This window comes from Pongo pygmaeus, chromosome 5 (assembly GCF_028885625.2).
Source record: "Pongo pygmaeus isolate AG05252 chromosome 5, NHGRI_mPonPyg2-v2.0_pri, whole genome shotgun sequence".
Taxonomy (NCBI): domain Eukaryota; kingdom Metazoa; phylum Chordata; class Mammalia; order Primates; family Hominidae; genus Pongo; species Pongo pygmaeus.
In genome coordinates this window covers 11,659,338-11,672,106 of record NC_072378.2, presented here as the reverse complement: position 1 = coordinate 11,672,106, position 12,769 = coordinate 11,659,338, and the positions used below count along the sequence as shown (strand labels likewise).

Sequence of the window (12,769 nt, the reverse complement as noted above, 5' to 3'; positions counted from 1 at the left end):
CACATCCAAGAATCCGCTGAACAGGAGGTTGAGCCCTAAAGGTCCCAGACACTCAACAAGAAATGGAGGACTTAGCCTGGAAGGAAGGACAGGCTCATTGGAAACACAAGGGGCAAGCACCTGGCCTGCATGCTTGCCAACAGCCTTCTTGTCTGGAAACCCAGCAGACTTGGTGCCCATGCCTGATTACCACTCCATGACATTGGACACATCTCTCCTGAAATAGTTCTTTCCCTCTTTTCCTTACCTCTGGACTTTCTGACCACTCCTGTCAATCAGCCTTGCAAAATGCTTTTGTTTTGCCTATTTCTTAAATCGAGGATTCTCAACCAGGATGGATTGTGCCCTGCAGGGGACTTTGGCAATGTCTAGAGACAGCTTTAATTGTCACAACTTTGTGGAGTGGGGAAGGCTTGCTACTAGGTAGAAGCCAAGGATGCTGCTTAACATCCTACAATGCGCAGGCCAGCCTACCCCCCACCACAAAGACTTCTGGATTCTAAAACATCAGCAGTACAGAGGTTTAGAAACCCTGACTCAACTGGTGTGTCTCCACAGTGCTTTCTCCTATATGCTTTATTCTTTCTCCAACTCATATACTCTTTGGGTTATCTCATCTATTACCACTTAACACAGTGATGTCCATACTCTGATGGCTCCCAAACCTCTGTCTCCAGCTGGATTTCTTCTCTGAGTGTCAAACTCATAAATTTACTATGCTACTGGACGTCTTTAGCTTGTTAGCCTATAGATGGCCTTCTGCTTTTGTTTTGTTTTGCTCTTGGATTCTCAGCAAGAAAAAAAAGTTCATGGATGGGCGGGGTGGCTCATGCCTATAATCCCAGCACTTTCAGAGGCCAAGGCAGGCAGATTACTTGAGGTCAGGAGTTCGAGACCAGCCTGGCCAACATGGTGAAACCCCATCTCTACTAAAAATACAAAAATTAGCCAGGTGCAATGGCACACGCCTGTAATCCCAGCTACTTGGGAGGCTGAGGCAGGAGAATCGCTTGAACCCAGGCAGCAGAGGTTGCAGTGAGCCAAGATCATGTCACTGCGCTCCAGCCTGGGTGACAGAGCGAGACTCTGTCTCAAAAAAAACAAAAAAGAAAAAAAATGTTCATAATTGAAAAAGTAACCTCTCACATGTAGTTATATGTTTTTAATAATAGGGAATTAAAATGAACTTTTATGTTGAAATAACAAAACACAATTTAGTGGCGCATTCTGAGATTGTTAGATACAGCTTGGGAATGTCAAAAGCTGTTGAGGGGAAATCCTTGAGTCTTTTAGGATAGGAAGATTTTGCCGTAACTCATTCTTTGATTTAAACAAGGACTTGTGGTCTTTCATTGTGGACTCCAAAGGCTTGATGTGGTGCTGCCTACTGTTGTCTAACATTTTCAGAGCCTCCTCTACATAATGCTTTAGGACTCACCTAGTCCTAGATTGACACTGTAGGGTTACAATAGATATAAGTTGAAATTTATTAATATTTTTTGAGTTCAAAGACCATATCTTATATACCTTTCAGTTACCTAGAATGCTGAAGCAGAACTGCTTCTTAAGAGATACTTGATGGGTATTGAATGAAGGCATTTCCTAGGAAAACAACTTCTTGTCTTTTACCTTTAGGCCCTACTCTTAGCCATTCCCTTCTCCACTAGCAAGAGGTACACAGGTACACACACATACACACACACCCACAGATAGAGAGAGAGAGAGAGAGAGAGAAAGAGATTGAATAACCCTAAATCAACTGATTATGTGCATTTAGAAAAATCACCAGTGAGTAGATGCCATTCTCACAAAACAGCCTGCACGTCCCTTTAGAAAACCCTCATAGGTCAGCAAGGGAGAGACGGCCAGAGGCAGGAAGGAGAAAGTGTGGAAACATCTGTCATGGGATCAGTCATGCGGAAGGTTTGGAACTGTGCCCCTGAGTTTGTGCTTACAGGGTGCTTTCCAGAACCACTATTATCTCCCAGGGAAACCAGCTGCGCTTACACACTCTGAGCCCTTACTTGACATCGTGATGAGATATCGGAAAGGAAGGGATAGTGCCCTGAGACACAGTTTCCCAAAAGTGAGAGTAGATCCCCATGCTTCCTAAACTTCCTCTTTCTTTAAAAGAACAATCTCTTTCCTCCAACTTGGAGCAGCTTTGCAGAGAGCTGCCCATCTGTTTCTGTCTTTAAAACAAGTCTCCATGTGCACCATGTGAAGCCAGGCAAAGAAGCATGGAGGAAAGTGAATTGCAGATCGATGAAGAGGAGGGGCATGGAGGAGATACCAAGCAAAACCCGGGGGCCTTTCCACCTGGCCCCATCTCAGAATGTAGAGCCACAGACCAGTGAGTCTCAAGATGAACAAAGGACAGTCTCTGCTGGCTCCATATCTTCTGACTTCCTGCAGGGCTGCCAGCTCCTGTTCAGTGGTGCCTTTTCATTGAGTCTACCATTTAGTTACTATAGAGCGGGCACCCATTGATTGTTTCCAAGAGTCATACTTGTTCACAGGCTTTCCTGTAGCCCCCATGTTAGTTCATTTTGCATTGCTGTAAAGAAATATTTGAGACTGGGTAATTTACAAAGAAAAGAGGTTTATTTGGCTGACAGCTCTGCAGGCTGTACAGGAAGCAAAAGCATGCTGCTAGCATCTGCCTGGCTTCTGGTGAGGACCTCAGGAAGCTTTTCCTCATGGCAGAAGGCAAGGGAGATGTCATGTCACATGGAAAGAGAAGAAGAGAGGCAAGAGAGAAGGGAGGAGGTGCCAGGATCTTTTTACGAACCAGATCTCATGGGAACTAAGGGTGAGAACTCATTCATTACTCAAACACACCAAGCTGTTCATAGTGGATCCACCCCCATGGCCCAAGCACTTCCCACTGGGCCCCATCTTTAACAATGGGGATCAAATTTCAACATGAGATTTGGAGGGGACAAATATCCAAAGTATATTGACTCCCAACACCCATTTCCAAGCTTTGGGGTGCCATTTACAGCCGTGAGAAATCCTTAAGGTCACCAGCTGGAAGTGGGGTTGATTCTGCAACCCTGCCATCCTGGACGCAGCCTGCTATGTGGGTGCTGGCATCCAGTGAAGCAAGTCTGGGTTGGCTTCCCAGGTTGTGCAGAAGACCTCTCTTCCTCTTCTGCCCCACTTTGTTTCATTGACTCGTTCATTAATGTCACTGATGTTAAGTGGCCAGAATAGATTAAACACTGTGGTAGGCACTAGAGAGAAAATGGTGACCCTAAGCCTTGAGTTGCTTCCATCTCTGGAAGACTTTGGTCAGTATTAGGCGAACGTACAAGTGTTATGTCATGAGGGGAATGAGCACAGGAGCCTTCAGTTCTGCCAAGACAGGGCACCTGCTGGAGTTTCAGGATTCAGCTAAGGGCCACTGAGCCCTGTAAGGTGATGTGAAGGCCAAGGGGGCTGAGGGAGGGAGGGACAGGTGAGTGCTGTATCCACAGTGAGAGAGGAAACCTGGTCTTCAGGTGGGAGTGCAGACTAATTAGAGAGAGGACACGGGAAGAAAGACAGATCCCTGGGATCTCTGCAAACCACATTAAAGACTCGATCCTACAGTGGACAAGTGCACAAGAAAAATAGTCAAAATATGTGTTAAGGAGAGGCTGGAGGGGAGTCCTGAAAAAATAAATGAGAGCTTTGCCCTCAAAGAGTTTATCATCTCTATAAGAAAAGGAAGGGGAAAAAAACACATGAAATTGACAGTGTGAAAAACAAAATGGAATATTGTTAAGCACTGAAGCATTGAATGCAGACCAAAGGGGCTGCAGAACAGACAGAAGAGTGAGCATGCCATGAGAAGGCAGGACAGGCCACAGCCTTGCAAATACAGAAGGGCTGGGGATGGTTTCCTTGGTGAGCCTTCTTATTTGCAATAAAAGGGTTCAACATTAGCATTGACTCTTTTAACTTCTCCAAGTATTTAGATAACTGTGTTATCAACAGTGGTAATGCCTGCACTCCAGGCTTTAAACAAAGAATAAAATCCTGGCTGGTGTCCGATTCACAATTGGAACAAAAACAAACAAAACACCCATGGGGAAAATGGTACTTCTGGAGTTCCTCTACTGCTCAGATCACATAAGGCTACAAAATTATAAAATATTACCTCCTCACTGGCAGCATCTCTTTCACTTGATTGAGCTTCGTTATTTTGCCTTCAGATATTATCAGTTTATGGAAATTAGACCTCTGAACTGTTTGTTATGGGGACACTGTTGAGGTCACTATGAGGCTTAGTCCCGCTAAAATGAAAATGCAATGGTAGTAATTTCTTTCAGGCCTAATGCCTAGGGGGAAAACTTTAATTTCTCTGAAAAACAAAAACTAGGAAGTGTGTACATTTCATCTCTCTCTTTTTACTTTATCTGTCTGGGAACATATTGCTAAACTTGAATCTCAACAATAGAAGCCCAGTAAGCCTTCTGGTTGGTGTATTTGTGTTTCAGTGTTCTTCTGAGTTCTAATTTTCATTTCTATCTTCTCATGTTAATAAATGGGCTTTTTTAGTAAGGTATCTCAAAGATGTATGGGGCTATTGGGAGAGAAAAAATTAAAGAATTTAAAAAATGAAAAAAGGGAAGAATACTAGAGAAGAAAAATGGGTTGAAACAAAAGGATAATAAGGAGACTGAGTAGAAGGGAGGGAGCCTGCTGAGATGCTCTGAGATGAGGGAAGGTGTATAGATAGTGGACAGAGGCAATAGAGAGCCACAGAAGGTTTTTGAGCTGGGGAGTAGCAACATTAAAACTTCTTTTTTAGGTTTGCCTGATTGCAACGTACCAGACTATGCACCTGATTATATGTACCAAAATAGGGAAAAGCTAAGTGATTGTAGGTACCAAAATAGGGAAAAGCTAAGGAAGTGATGCCTGGGAAGATAAAAGAATAAGCAGCTATGAGAAGCATTTTGGTAGAAAAGTGAATGAAGTTTGAGTGTAAGGAGTAAAGGAGTGAGTCAGCACTGACAGCAGGTGTGTAGGGTGTTATTATTTCCAGAGAGAGCTCAATAGGAAGAAGGGATTTGGATGCTTTGGAAAGAGAGGGGAAGGGGGCAGGAAGAGGCGGATATATTCCTGATTCCTGATTGTAGGGTCCTAAGATCCCATACCTTTTTGAAAAAAAAAAATCTTATCCTTAACTGGATAGAATCCAAATTGCCACTTCTTCACCAGGCTGGATTCCTTCAAAGCCAACTAGTTTTGTGATAGAATGATGCTTTGAGATATTGGTCAAACTACATATTAACCCAAAGGACAGCAGCGTAGTAAGTAAAAGATCCCTTAAAAATTCTCTTCAGAAGATTCATAAAGTTGTCATTTAACCATCTGTTCAAGTCACATAAGAGTTCATAAACAACACTATGCTTTTCTTCCTTGGCCCAGTGGGGCATTCATTTCTCTTTCCGGATCAGTAAAGACTATTCATGTTTCCCGCAATGTCTTATTATGACAAATTTCAAACATAAAGCAAGGTTGAAAGAATTTTACAGTGAATAGCTGGGTCACCCACCACTTAGATTCCACTGTTAATAGTTTACTGTTTTTGCTTTCTCATAAATCTCTCCACCTGTGCATCCATTTATTCATCTTGTTTTTGGTGCATTTCAGAGTAAATTGCAAACATGACTACTCTTTGCCATATAACTTGCATTTGCAAGCTGGGGAACCTGTGTTAGCCCACCTAGGTTGACAATGGAGAGCAAAGAGAAGTCAGTGGCTCTTTCTGTGGGTGGTTTCTCTCCCCAGTCCCTTCCTCCCCATGAATTTTAATCTTGACTCTTTAACAACAGTGGTGTCTAGCCTGTGCACTTGAGTTCCTACAAAGTAGAAAAGAGAATTTTTACAAACCCAATTCTCTTTAAAAACTTCAGTCTCTGAGACTGAAAAGACTCCTACAGGTAGTGTAGTTGGAAGTTGTTGTTTTTTCTTAAGTCCCATAGAGACATAAGCTCTATAGCCTATGTGCACATTTCCAGATTTCCAGATATCAGATTTACTTAAAGCAAAACTGTATCTTTAATGATGTAAGAAACATAGAGAATACAGATGGTCTCTGCTTTCAGATACAAAATATTCCTAAAAATGTCATGGACCATCACCATTGTCTCTACCTGTAGGGAGTTAGAGGCAGAAATTGTAGCACAGGAAGTTAGTGAGGAAGGAGGTCAAAGTTTTTAGCTGGCAAATGGATGGTATTATCAAAACCAGAGATTGCCTTACTGGAATTTACAAAACAACTATTACTGCATGCCTTTATTGCGTGCAATTTTCAAGCTTAAGAAATGTGACCTAGCAGCATAATAATAAGCCTGGATATGATGGCATCCGATTAAGGTTTGTTTTGCCTCCATTTCTATGTCTATTGTATTTACATTTATGTTTTAATTGATATTTTGGTCATGTGTTTTCCCCAAAGAGATTTTGTGAAGGCTTCCATTTTTTAAAATTAAAAAATGATATATTTGATATATTGTAAACAAAAGAAATCCTCCTTAATGTACTCAGAAATGAGATCTTGTTAGTGCACTAAAACTTCACTTAAAAATATTTATCTGTTAGTACCATAAGCAAACCAAAGGTATTACTGTAGAGACTTGGAGGAAAGGACCTCAGTTTGGGAAAAGCCAATATCAGGAACTAATTCTCAGATCGGAATGTGACCTGAATAGAGGAGAGGAAGAGAGTATTAAGGCAAATATGCAGCAGGTGATATAGAAACAGCATCTGAAGGAGAAAGCCTCTTGATGACCCATGTGAGAGGGTCGAAGTCAGTTTATTTATCTTGGTCAACTCAAACTCAACACAAGAGATAGTCCAGAAGGGAAAAGAAATAGAGGAAAGAAGCAGAGATTACATATTTTTTATGTTATCATCTGATTTTACAATATGTAGGCTCTCTGAATTTTTTTCACTGGAGAAAATTAAGTGCTCTTGACCCCGCAGGAACCTTAGGATAAGAGTGTGATCAGCCTAGCCTTAAAGATTCAGTCTCTGGCGCTTCCATGACAGTGATAAAGACCTGTCAGATCCATGTGTCATCTCAGTGATTAAGGCTTGCTTCTTTCTCAAGGGTCAGGCAAACTTCATCCTACTGTAAGTTTAGCCTCATATGCAGGGAAATTGTTTGATGGAGCCACTTATCTACCTGTATGGGGTGAGTACAAACAAGTGCTCAAATCATTATCACTATTTTCCATGTTGTCACTCATGCAACCTCGTACAAATTTTCCATGGGCTGGTAAATCTTAGTACTTATCTGCAAGGCTATTTTATAAGCAGAGAATCTAGTGTGATCATTACACTAATACTTAATACTTCATGCTTGTAGTTCTCACTCCAAGATATTCAGGTGAAAGTTGGCATTTTATGGAGGAATGTGGGGGAAGGTATAATTGAGTAGAAAAGGATGGGAGAAGAACATCTCTTTATAACCGTTGCATTTGGAAAGAGACATTTAAAGGAAAATCTACCAAAATGATGACTTTAATGACAAGGAAAGATAGCTCCACTAGATCCCCTCTGTTTACACATGCTATTGTTTCAGCCCTTGATGTTTTGTTTACTTTGGAAGGAAATATTTTACCCCCTCTGAGATAATTAATTTTTGTCAGCTTCACTGTTTATAAGGGAAACTGAGAAACTGTTAATTGAAATACAGAATGAGTCAGTGTTTCCAGTAATTTTTGGCAGCATTCTAATTTATGTCAATCCCAGCCTAATTATTAGATTTTTTGGAAGCAAAAACATATTTGATTTTTCTCTTACTGAATTTGTTCTTCCTTTTTTTTTGGAAATATGTGCTGTCTGACAAAGGTCATATGATTTATGTCAAAGTGAGGTGAAATACCCATACGTTTGAAACACCAGAAGGCTTATTGCATCATGTTTAGCTCTTCACTGCAGCTCAATATTTAGAAGGCTCTTTTCCTCATTCCTGTCCCCAGCCCCGACCGGAAAATGTGATTCTTGCAAAGACCTTTTAGCTAGGATGAAGTCGAGGTATATGGCCCATCACTAATGACATCACTGAAGTAAATTTCCCAGAAGCCATCAGGGAGAATTCATTTGGAAATCCAATTGAATGTCACTTGCAAAGGGCAGGCTCCTGAAAGAGGTGACCAGTCATGCATTCCTGAGTTGTTTGTTATAAAAGCATTAATCACTGTGAACTCATTTACTCCTAACGCGAACACACTACATTATTCCACAGGAATTCTGTTCCAAATGATCGTTAATGTAGAGGATGGGAGCTGCTGATTGTGGGCAGGGTTAATAAAATTCGTCAGATCCATGGCCAGTATAATGGGCTTGTTAATGGTTTTTAATAGAGGTTGGATCTTCCTGGCTGCAGCAGAGTGAAGGCTGGGAGAGAGGGGCAGGTGGCTGTGCCGGGAGACAGCTCCATCTCCTGCCTGCTGAGGTGGCCTCTGGATGAAGACAGCATCCCTGTTGGTCACTGAGCATCAGCAGGGCTCCAAGGTGGCCTTGACTGGGAATGCAGGCACCAGCTGTGGGCTGGGGAGGGAGCCCCAGGGACAACCATACTCCAGCAGCTGGCATGCCACAGCCTCTTGCAGACCACAGGCCAGAGTTCATCTAAGCACCTGAAGCCATGGATATCCCAGACCCTTGCTTGCACCCCACCCTGGGCCCACCGATGAGATGAAAGACAACAGTCACACTGATAATAGTGACAACCCCAGCAAATGCTCACTGAAGCTCTCCAGGGCCAAAGACTAAGCATATTACACGCACTCATGTCAATCCCCATAGCAGCATCACTAGATGTTATAAAATGTCCCCATTTTATAACTGGGGAAGCTGAAGTTCAGAGAGATTTGGTCACTAGCCCAGGGTTAGATTAGAAACTGTGTGCCTTTGGATGCCATGCTCTTTTATTAGAGGGAGAGACACAGAAGCTGCAGCCTAAAATCAGACTGAAATATGCAAGGTGTGACGGGGGCCTGGGAGTCTTTCCATTTGTTTCTCCAACCAGTCAGTATGTTCAGGACCAACCTTGAGCAGATTATCTAAAAGCTGTAGCTTGTCTGCAATGCTGTTCCTCTAGGCATTGTTAGTAAAATTCAGGGTGCCCAGGGCCCTTGAGATGCCCAGGTGCTCTGGGCCACCCCACTGTGGCCCTAACTGGGGCACCCTAAGAGGTCCTCTTCACCCAGTGCTGCCCTGTACTTACAGCTTGGTCCTTCTCACCCTGCTCCTGCCTCACCAAAACTTGACCCATTTCTGGTCATCTGTGGGTCATCATGATATCCGACTGCTATAGCCAGATCAGCTCGGATGGGAGGAAGCTACTGCTTCCTGGGGATGCCTCCTGAGCACAAGACTTTTGTGAATGACAGCAAAGACTGCCCAGAGCCAGCACCCAGAGTTCCAGCTGCATTGCTGGGCATGGGAACGCAATGACATTCCCGAGCTCCAGAGACTGCCCTAACTGAGGGGCCAACACCGCTGCCTTGGAGCTCAGGAACAAGATGGGGAGGGAGCTTGCAGGTGGAGACTGTGGGTGAAAGCGGCAGCCACGAGCTGAGGAAACTGGCAAGCAGGAGTGAAGGAGGAATGATAGCTGGAACTACAAAAAAATGCAAAATACTAGCACTACTAGATGTTTCCAGTAAGCTCAGAGGGTGGCAGAAGGACTTCATAAATGTTATCAATAAATGAAAAGACATGGCACACATACTCCAGTGACCTTTCCCAGGTCAGCTTCTATAACCAAGACGACAGCAGGCTGCAGCAGTCTTTGCATCTGAAAATGCCACCATTCCTAAAGTTATTTCCTTGATTATGTCATTTAAAAAAATCTACCGTTAAGGGTTTGGAGGATGTAAGAAAACAGATGGTTATAAGGAGGGGGTGAGGCAGGGCAGGAGGGGGAGGACATGGGGTTTCAGAGGGAGGCTCACGCATACCCCACACACTTACCACCCTCAGCAGGACTGAGCTCAGTTACACCATGCTAAGTGCAACAAGAAACGCAGAACTGGGTGGAACGTGTTCTCCGGCCCCCCAGAGCGTACGAATATACACCATAAGTGCTAGACTACATGGCACAGGATATAAATGCAGTCGAGTTGAGTGAGAGAAATTAGCAAGAGGAAAATTCAGAGACAGTGTCATGGAAGATTGCACTGGCTGCGAAGAACATAGAGGATTTGAATCCCAGGGAGAGAAGGCACAGTCCACACAGGGAGAGGAAGCAGGGACAGGAGGCTGGAAGTACGAGGGAGCATACCGAGCACAATGGAGGGTGAAGGAGACAGCCTCAGTCTAACAGAGGAGGGGTGGGTGTGTGTATATGTGCACAAATGTATGAATGTGTGTGAGAATATGCAAGAGTATGGATGTGTGCATGTGCATGTGTGTGCACAAATGTGTGTGAGAATATGCCGAAGTGGTATGTGTGAGTGTGCGTGTTTGTGCACAAACGTGTGAATATCTGTGAGTATGCATGAACGTGTGTGTGCATGTGCGTGGATGTGCATGGATATATATATGCCTGAGTGTGAGTGTGCATGTTTGTGCATGAATGTGTGAATGTTTGTGAGAGTATGCATGAGTGAGAGTGTGTGTGTGTGTGTGTGTGTGTGTGTGTGTGTGTGTTTTAGGAGAGGGCCAGGCATGGTGGCTTATGCCAAGCCGCCAAGCCAGCACTTTGGGAGGCCAAGGCGGGCAGATCACTTGAGTTCAGGAATTAGCTGGGCTTGGTGGCACATGCCTGTAATCCCAGCTACTCAGGAGGCTGAGGCAGGAGAATCGCTTGAACCTGGGAGGCAGAGGCTGCAGTGAGCCGAGATCGCGCCGCTGCACTCCTGCCTGGGTGAGTGACAGAGCAAGACTGCATCTCCACCCCCGCCATCCCCCACAAAAAAAAGTGGGGAGAGGGGAGCAGTGGGCAATAAGCAGGACCGGAGGGAGGGTGAGACACATTGCAAAGTCCTTGGTAGCCAGACAGAGGAGTTTGGACTAATGTAGTAGGCAAGAGGGAGCCACTGTAGGTCCTTGGGCCTCTAGGGAGCATGACCTGGAAAGGTTCATCTAGCAGTGTGTAAGAGGTAGACTGGAAGGGGAACAGAGAATTATGGGCACTATAGGCACCCTGGACACCCTGCCATTCTGATTTGCCATTTTCTCTCCTCCAGCACACTTTCATATTCCCCATCACATTGGCTGAAGTCATCCTCAGGCCTCACTCCTATCCATCAAAGAAGACAGGACTCACCTTGCTGGCTGCTGCCAGCATTGCTTATATCAGCCGGTAAGAATTACATGGAGAAAGTCAACTTAGGCTTGTCATTCACGACCCTGAGGGAAGTTCCAGAAATGTGTACTGTTCTGTCAGAATCCCTTTATCTTGGTTTAATAAGGATTTAATCATGTTTACATTTCCAGGTAAGAAGCATTCTTATTGTTTGATTTTAATGCTGATGGAAACCTCCCAAGCACAGAAACATGCAGGTGTGCACACACATACACAGCAAGTCACAACTTCCCCTCTCTCTCTCATGAAGAATTAATCATTGCAAAGCCACGCATCTTGCTTTCTCAAGAAAATGTTGCTCCTTGGTTCTATCTTCAATGAACATGTTTGAATGGCTGAGGGATCTGAGGCATCTAACTACATTCTACCTAAAAAGGCATTTAGTGGGCAGAGCGTGCTAGGTTTGTCCACTTCTGTTACCTGTTTCATTATGGGCTTATTTGCATCAGCAGCTGGCATCAGAGCTCCTAGAAGGCATTTGGGCAATTGCATGGGAGATGATTTCAGTAGCTGGCCTAGATTTCATCATTCAACCACCTGGCAACACTCATTTTCAGAAACGCTGCCCAATAGTCTATAATCAAGGGAACGTGCTTGGCCTTTCACCCAGTGACTGAGAAACTTTTCTTCCATTCTATAACCTTCTCATCTAGCACTATGCTTTTGTTCCTTCTGAAAGAAAGAGGCTTGCTGAATTCAAGACCTGCAGATTGGAAGCTAATCAGTGTTCCTTCTCTAGACTCACACAAGCTATTCACGTGTGACAGTCTGGATGACCCTCCGATCCCTATGTGTGGGGAAGTTTCGTTCAGTTCAGTGCTCTGTCAGGGATGGAAGCAGAGAGAGAGACAAAGAGTGCATTGCAAAGAACTTGGGCTCTAGCAGTGCCTGTTTTATGGACTCGACCAGACTCTGTCTCAGAGCAAATAAACTTGGTGCCCAGACCTCATCCGCTGTTTTCTTCCTAGCCCTTCCTTCCCTTTTGTGGTGTCTACCCCTCCCACCTTTCTGTGCCCCTCTTTCCCTGAGTACCCAAATCTTTCTTCTCCCATCTTAAAGAAAGCATTTGCTCAATAAATCTACCCCAAGACTCCGGTGCTCTATATTGTTCTTCAGCCTCTGAAGCCTTTACATTTTAACAAAGGAACTTTCAGAGAACGAGGCTTAAGCTTGGGACCTACTGATAGTTGATGTCTGGAGCACTCTGTTGAAAAGGATTCTGAGGCATTACCAAGAAAAAGTTGTGTGATTATTAGGCAATGACTTTCAATAGCATGACAATGGACAGTGGTAAGATATATGCTATGTGTTTGCCATATCTGGCTTAACACAAAGGAATATATCGCTAAAGACAGAGTATCTGGGACCTGGATTGGGGTAAGAGTATAGACACATAAAGATTTTGTTGTTGTTGTTCTTGCATGTATGGAAGAGAAGCAAAGTGGAAGCTAG

The 12,769-nt window shown here is 43.9% G+C and overlaps 1 protein-coding gene across 2 annotated transcripts in view; it reads left to right on the top strand.

Moving 5' to 3' along the window:
- Window positions 1-12,769, top strand: part of ADTRP (androgen dependent TFPI regulating protein) — a 66,331-nt gene that overhangs the window by 32,729 nt on the left and 20,833 nt on the right. For both annotated transcript variants that reach the window (XM_054492402.2, XM_063665800.1), the window contains one exon: window positions 11,199-11,314. In XM_054492402.2, coding sequence (XP_054348377.2) covers window positions 11,199-11,314 — 116 coding nt within the window. The remainder of the gene's footprint in view (window positions 1-11,198; window positions 11,315-12,769) is intronic.